General features: G+C 48.7%; 1 protein-coding gene across 1 annotated transcript; it reads left to right on the top strand.

Annotated features, from left to right (window-relative positions):
- The first annotated feature begins 313 nt into the window (after positions 1 to 313).
- On the top strand, positions 314 to 5,561 carry LOC123166399 (potassium transporter 24). The gene is made up of 9 exons (XM_044584197.1): positions 314 to 998; positions 1,129 to 1,591; positions 1,707 to 1,760; positions 1,956 to 2,216; positions 2,316 to 2,368; positions 3,533 to 3,656; positions 3,766 to 4,020; positions 4,191 to 4,597; positions 4,754 to 5,561. The coding sequence occupies exons 1-9, from the start codon at positions 951 to 953 to the stop codon at positions 5,402 to 5,404; spliced, it is 2,316 nt and encodes a 771-aa protein (XP_044440132.1). The 5' UTR covers positions 314 to 950; the 3' UTR covers positions 5,405 to 5,561.
- The last annotated feature ends 2,376 nt before the right edge of the window (positions 5,562 to 7,937 follow it).

The raw sequence follows: 7,937 nt of genomic DNA, 5'->3' as shown, positions 1-7,937 counted from the left end.
GCCAGAAACTTGACCACGTTACTACGCCAGAGAGGCCATCTTCAAATCGGGACGCCATTTTCCAGCGTTACCACATTGATTCACATTCAATGTGTTTTATTAATGGATTATTACGCCCTTCATCTATCATCTATTCATCTCAGCAGCTCGACCACCATGACTTTCATGGACGGGTGAGAATGACGTTTTCCTCGCATCACCAGATCACACGAAAATAAGCAGACGACGAAGTGGCAGGTGAATTCCACCGTGGAAAAGCAAGACCGATAGCCACAGCCGGAGATCGATCCCACTACTCATACGGTGGCATGCAAGAACCTAAAAGGAGCGACCGCAGATCAACCTGCGCCCGATACGGCTGCACACCACCTGACACCCGCCCCGCGATTCCGGCCAACCGTCAGTGCTCGCTGACCTCCGCGGCCATAAGTAGAAGCCTCGCTCTCCTGATTCTCGGAAGGGATCAAAGGGGTTGGTAGAAGAGTATAATTGCGCAGGCAGTCGTCCCCTCCGGTTGGCCTGCTCTCGCTTCTTCCAAATCGTCCCTTTTCTTGTCCTAGGCTCCTAGCGGCTTAGCGTGCGCCATGCGCCTCAGGTTTTTTAATGGAGGTTTCGGGCCCCTTTTCTACCGCGTGGTGAGGGGCGGAGAGCCGGGCCGGGACACGAGTTGGTAGTTGCTCACTTGTTCTTGCGGGAGAGAAGCTACAAGAAGGGAGCGTGCGTGGCTTGCTTCCGCTGCTCTGCGCTACAAAGTCTAAGCCCAGAAATCCTGCCAAAACAGAATTTGCCTGCTGCTGCTGCTGCCGAAATCTTGTCTTCTCCGCTCCCGATTCGACGTCCGTGCTGCTGCAGGGGTGGCGCGCAAGCGAAGGTGGCAACTTGCACGCCTGGCGGTTGGCAGTTGGGCAGCGTGACGCGCGCGTGAGCCAGCAACTGGGAGAGGCAGAGGAATGGACGCGGAGAGCGGCGGCGGCGCGGCGAGGGCGGCGCGCAGGAAGGTGAGTGGGGCAGGGCCCCGCCGGTTTCTTGGATTCCGTCTGGAAGATTCGGTGTTTGTTTGTTTTGGGTCGGGGGCACCATGGTGTTTGACGGCGGTTTCTTGGTTTCTTTCATGGCGGCGGTTCGCAGCCGTGGAGCGCGGAGCTGCTGCTGGCGTACCAGAGCCTCGGGGTGGTGTACGGCGACGTGGCGACGTCGCCGCTGTACGTGTTCAAGAGCGCCTTCGCCGGCGGGGACATCGAGCATTCGGCGGGGAACGAGGAGATCTACGGCGTGCTCTCCCTCGTCTTCTGGACGTTGACCCTGATCCCGCTCCTCAAGTACGTCTTCTTCGTGCTCCGCGCCGACGACCACGGCGAGGGCGGCACCTTCGCGCTCTACTCCCTCATATGCCGCCGCGTCCGCGCGGGGCTCCTCCCCGACGCCGACGAGCTCGCGGGCCGGCGCGAGGGCGCGTCGCCGCCCGCGCCCCTCTCGGCCGTGCGCGCCGCGCTGGAGCGGCACCGGGTCCTGCAGAGGCTGCTGCTGCTGCTCGCCCTGCTCGGGACCTGCATGGTCATCGGCGACGGCGTGCTCACCCCTGCCGTCTCTGGTCGCTCCCTCCTCCCTCCTCCTCCTCCTTCCTCAGAGATTCAGTTACGCTCTTGGTGTTGCATTGGTTGATGCCATGTCAGAGCCTGACGCCTTCTTGTTCCTCTCTGTTGCAGTGTTCTCGGCGGTTTCCGGGCTGGAGCTAGAGCTGGACAACGAGCAGCACGAATGTAAGCCAATTGCTTGCTCTGGTTTCGTTTATGGTTGCTCAATACCGATTTGTGGTCGCTATGTTTTTGGATTCAGACTGAATATCTTTTCCACAAATTCATTTAATTACTTGCTGTTTTCTGTTTTGATGTTCATCTTCTTCTTCTGAATATTGTGCTGAGGGTTTGTGAGTTGTGACATGTTGGTTTTGTCAGATATATTGCTACCGGTGACATGCGCTATATTGGTGGGTTTGTTCACCCTGCAACACTACGGCACACACCGGGTCGGCTTCCTTTTCGCGCCCGTCGTTTGCTTGTGGCTTCTCTGCATCAGCATCATAGGGCTCTACAACATCCTCCACTGGAATCCCCATGTGTATCGAGCTCTTTCGCCATACTACGCGTACAAATTTCTCCAGAAGACTCAGAGAGGTGGCTGGATGTCGCTGGGTGGGATCCTTCTATGCGTAACGGGTAAGGACAGAAAATAGCTGTTATGCGCCATTTGACTCCGCCACTTTAAATGGAGGATGATGATAAGTTGACCGCATCTATATCTGTTCGAACTATTAGGTTCTGAAGCTATGTATGCAGACCTTGGACATTTCTCTCAGTCTTCAATCAAGGTACGAGATGAGTGTGCGGATATTTGTTTTGCCACATGGCATGAATTACCATCCCTTTGCCTTAGAATTAGTGACTTTTAATTGTTTGCTGGGAGCATATGCATTAAATGTCTACCATTTTTACAAAGAGTACAAAGGCCACATTGTTGAAGTAAGAGGCGCTGTGTGGTATAGTTAAACGAATAATCAAAGTTATTATATGATACAGTTCTGCTATATATGAAAACCAAATACTTATGTTAGGACTTGAACTTTAAAAAATGCAGATAAATAACTTTGATTATTCGTTTAACTATACCACATACTGTGGTACAGTTCTGCTATATATGAAAACAAAATACTTATGCTAGGACTTGAACTTTAAAAAATGCAGATAAATAAGGGAATTGGATAACACTGTTCAAGCAAAAAAATGTATTAACTGAATTTGAACTTCCATTTTGTTGAAGGGGTCAATGAGTATAGCGGTAGTTGATTACGCGAATTTAGATGGGCCAGCTTGAGTTTAACTTTCTCAGTCTATGTAACATGTGCTGATTTAGTTGCTGTGTTAATCGGTGACAACGGATATTGCCCCGTTTGGTTATGAAGGAAGTACTCCCATGTACTCTGACTAATCATTGTACAAGCAATATAGCTACTTTGCGGTGTTTATTAAGCTAGTAGTAGCCGTGCTGAGAGAAGTTGCTCACTTGACTAAGCTCTGCTTTGTGTACAATTGTACTTGAGGGGGAAGAGCCAATGAAACATAGAGCCAGTACAATATAATGATTGATTACTTAATTTCATTGAGTAAACTATTTGATGCTGTTCACTTTTAACTACACTTACGAATAGGAATATCAAAATGTCTTATTGTTTTCCATCATTTAAGCCCCAATTCTCTATGTTATGTTAACACAGATGCTCTGGTAATACCTATATCAGTAGCATTTTGTAGGATGTTTCAATTTGGAGTGCTTCAAAAGCCACATGATAAATAAAAACCACTACTCCGTCCCGTAATGTAAGACGTTTTTTGACACGTCTTATATTATGGGATGGAGGGATTAGTTCTTAGGAATTAATATGCGCTACTACCATCCTTCCTCTGGTGATCTTCACCATAAGTACTTATCTGTGTCGAGTCCAGAATCCCTTACCCCTATGCTTTACTTCCAACAGATAGCTTTCACATCTTTAGTGTACCCAGCTCTGATACTAGCATATATGGGACAAGCTGCATACATTTCAAGACATCACAATTTTGAGAATATTAATCATATTGGATTTTACGTATCAGTCCCAGGTACTATTTATGTTTTCATTTTCGCCCTCATTAGTAAACACTGAAGCAAGTATAACTGTATAACAAGTACCCCCTTTTAATATCTACTTATGCAATAATCTCTTTCTAGAAAAAATCAGATGGCCTGTACTAGTGATTGCAATACTCGCAGCCGTTATTGGGAGTCAAGCAGTTATTACTGGCACATTCTCAATTATCAAACAGTGCTGTTCCTTAAGTTGCTTCCCAAAGGTGAAGATTGTGCATACATCCTCTACAGTACACGGTCAGATATACATACCAGAGATCAATTGGATCTTGATGATACTATGCCTGGCTGTTACTATAGGCTTCAGAGATACAAAGCACTTGACAAATGCACAAGGTAAAGAGCACAGTTAGATATGTATATAATTTCAGTTCAGGAGAATACGATATATTTTCTTGTTACCGTAAACAGTCACAGGATGCGAACTCTTCTGTTTATCTTAATTTTTTGTATATAAATTTACGGTGAACTTTAGGTGCCTAGCTTATGTGCTTTTCTTGGTACAGGCCTGGCGATCATAACTGTAATGCTGGTCACTACTTGCTTGATGTCACTGGTTATTGTTCTTTGCTGGAACAACAGCATAGTGTTTTCTCTCGTGTTCCTTCTATTCTTTGGTGCAATTGAGGTTCTTTACTTCTCAGCATCCCTTGTGAAATTTCGCGAAGGGGCTTGGGTACCCATCATGCTCTCCTTATTCTTCATGATAATGATGTGCGTGTGGCATTATGGTACCATAAAGAAGTATGAGTTTGATGTCGAAAACAAGGTCTCGATAAGTTGGCTCTTGAATCTCGGCCCTTCCTTGGGGATTGTTCGCGTCCGAGGTATTGGTCTGATACATACAGAGCTTATGTCCGGGATTCCAGCCATTTTCTCTCACTTTGTCACCAATCTACCTGCATTTCACCAGGTATCTCATCAACTTCTACATTTTTGTTTTCAGAGTGCACACCAATCTCTATTCTTTATGCTTTCTCCAGTACACTCTGCTAAATAGTTAATCTTAGTTCACTGGTACGTGCATCTAGTGAACTTCTAAAATGGTAAATTATATATCTTTCACCAGGTTCTGGTCTTTCTGTGCATTAAATCAGTGCCTATACCACACATCCGACCCGAGGAGCGATTTTGGGTCGGCCGCGTTGGCCCGAAACAGTACCGTCTATACAGGGTGGTTGTCCGATATGGATACCGCGATGTGCCGAAGGACGACATAGAGTTTGAGAAGGACCTGGTGTGCAGCATTGCAGAGTTCATCCGCTGCGGCGACTCCGACGACCAAAACGGCTCTCTGGACGGTGCCACGGACCATGCCTGTGAGAGGCTGTCCTCCATCAGTAAAGGCCTGCCATTTCAGGAGGACGATGACAGTGAGGTCAACGGGTCAGACTCATCGATACTGTCCACGGGCAAGGAGACGTACCAGAACGCGGTAGGACCGAAGGCGAAGAGGGTGAGGTTCGTGCTCCCGAAGGACGCGCAGATCGACGGCGAGGTCCGCAGCGAGCTGCAGGAGCTGACAGATGCTAGAGAGGCAGGCATGTCCTTCATCACGGGGCGCGCGCACATGAAGGCGAAAAGCGGGTCCGGCCTGGTGAAGAAGATCGCCATAAACTACATCTACGAGTTCCTGAGGAGGAACAGCCGAGGTTCTGTCACCGCAGCTAACATACCTCATGCTTCGACCCTTGAGGTAGGGATGGTGTGCCAGGTCTGATACGATACGAAGTCATCGCCACGCTCTGTTGTTCATATGTTGTGTGTGTGTTGTGTATATATATTTGTATATCCTAACGAAAGAGGTAGAGAGGATTGTTGAAGCAGGAAACCGTTGGCCAGAAGTTGCAGATCAGAAGTGTGCATAGTTTTATCTATGGTCTCTTGCGTTGAGCTGATCTTTATTTTGGTCTGCCATTATCGTCGTCGATGTTGTACATTGGTCGTTGAGATGTAGGGAATATAGCATTTTCTTGTGTGCATGAGTTTGGTGTTTAGGCTGTTTTAGAACCTTAATACATTACTAGAAGTTGTCGCGCGCTTTGCCGCGCCGTTCCTCTCTTGTTGGGTCTATTTTTTTCGTGGATGTAGATTGGTCGTTGGGTTCCGGGCATTAGTTATGCTAGACCTGGTTGTTTCTTCTTGCAATGATTTTTGTTGGAGGCACCGTTTAGACGCGAGAGGAAAGACACTGGTAGTTACATACGATACGTACTATTTCACACAGACGTCGACCACAAAGAAATTGACCATGCCATCCCATCCACCCCTTCCTTCCCCAACCCTGCGGCGCATAGCGTACCAACATCGGGTTGCTTTTCGATTCTTACACAGTCCAATAGCACTGCTTCGTCTGCTAATTTATATATTGGCCCGATCTATTAATATAGGTTGGCCAGCTTTAATTTTTTTTTATTTTTTACTCCCCCTGTCATGAATTGCTTGTCGCAGAAATGGATAGTCTGCAACAAGTAATTTGGGAAGGAGGGAGTATTTATGTTGCTTTTTTTACTTAAATTCTAAAAAACAACTAAATGTTTAAGTAATTTCACAAAGTATCTTTAGAAAATGTTATTTTTTAAATATGTTTGTACATTTTATGTTCATGTTTCATAAAGTGTACGTTCACATGATATGTTCACACTTTTTAAAATGATCATAAATTTAAAAAGGTCTCCATGCTTTAAAAATATCTGCACATTTGAAAAATGTTCATATAGTTATAAACCGTGTTCATATATTGCTTCAAACGTGTTCACACGTTCAATAAATGCATAAAGTTTTTAAAGTACTCATGTATCTACTAAAAAATGTTCACAGTTTAGAAACAAGATTCATGAAATTTTAGAATGGTTAGGCCATCTTCCACGGTGACCCGCAAATTTCCTCCCGCATCTGTCCGCGGACAGGGGGGAGGGGGACCAGTCCGCGAACACAGATGCGGGAGACAACCATCCAACTGTAGCCGCATAAATTTTTAGAACAACTCGAACCAACCGGATGAAATTCGTTCAAACAAGTCCAGATTTCATATAAACACGACCGGATTTCATATAAACATGACGGATTTCATTCAGTTACATGAAAACAGTGCTAGTCGGGCTCTAATCTAAGTGATCGCCGTTGTCCGGTACCCGTATCCGGCCATCAGCCCCGAGAACTGAAGCTTCACTTTCTCCAGTTCCGCCTCGGCACTCTCCAGCTCCGCCTCCGTATCCGCCTCCAGAGCCCTGGGAACTGAAGTTGTCTGCCTCCACATCACCGCCAAGCGACTAATCGGCCGCCGATGTTGAGCCCACAAAGCTTGGCCTCGATGGGAGGGTGGAGCTGTGGCCTTCCTAGGACCAGAGTGGCGGCGACCTACCTTGCACCCGTTGGTCGTACCACCAGCGGGCGAGGCGGATCTCGCGGGCGGAGCGGTAGGACTCGAGCAGCGTCTCCTGCTCTGCCATGTCTGCGTCTAGCACGGCCGCCCTGCCGGCGGCGAGCTGCTCCTCCACCTGCAGATGCTCATGGAGGAGGTGGTGGTTGTAGGCGGCATCGGCCCGCGCCTCTCGGAATTGCTCCTCCCGCTCATGTCGCACCATGTACATGTAATGGGCACGAGCCTCGCCGATGGTCATGGTGCAATGCACCGGCGAGGGTGGCGCGGAGGAGGAGGAGGCTGTCGTCGCCTCATCGTCGGCACCGTCCTCCATTCAGATGACATCTTTCTCCGGCTGCCTACCGGCTAGCCAGCCAGCAACAATGGAGGGCATTTCCTTCTTCTGGTCCGGCGTCAGCCCGTCCCAGAGAGCTTTGGCCGGGGCGGAATCCATGGCGGGAGTGGTGTGGAGAGGGATCGGAGCAGGATGATAGCGGCTATGGCCGGGGCAGAGGTTTATATAGCAATGGCGAGTGGCGGAGGAACATGTAGGTGGCACCGGAGGAGATGCCATCAATGTGGGCGGCAGACGGACGGGCGGCAGTTGTGTCGTTTGAACGCGCCGCAGTCGCCTGCAACGGGAACGACGCAGATGGCGTTCTCTAGGCCGGCGCCAGTGAGCGGTCGTGTCCGCTCTGGCCGAGCATTAATGCAGCCAGTGATGCTCAGGAACCGCGCTAACCATTTTGGGCGGGAAGCGCGCGGGGGATGGAGGAGGGGCTTTTGATGGGTCAGGGCAGTCAGAAGTGGGCTTGGGAGCGGTCCGGACTCCCGTAAAGCACCCATGATTTGTCTCCACTTTGCGTGAGAAATCAGGTCTGGACCATCC

Source organism: Triticum aestivum, chromosome 7D (genome assembly GCF_018294505.1).
Source record: "Triticum aestivum cultivar Chinese Spring chromosome 7D, IWGSC CS RefSeq v2.1, whole genome shotgun sequence".
Classification (NCBI taxonomy): Eukaryota; Viridiplantae; Streptophyta; class Magnoliopsida; order Poales; family Poaceae; genus Triticum; species Triticum aestivum.
The sequence above is the reverse complement of the archived record's forward strand: the minus strand, read 5'-3'. Positions and strand labels throughout refer to the sequence as shown.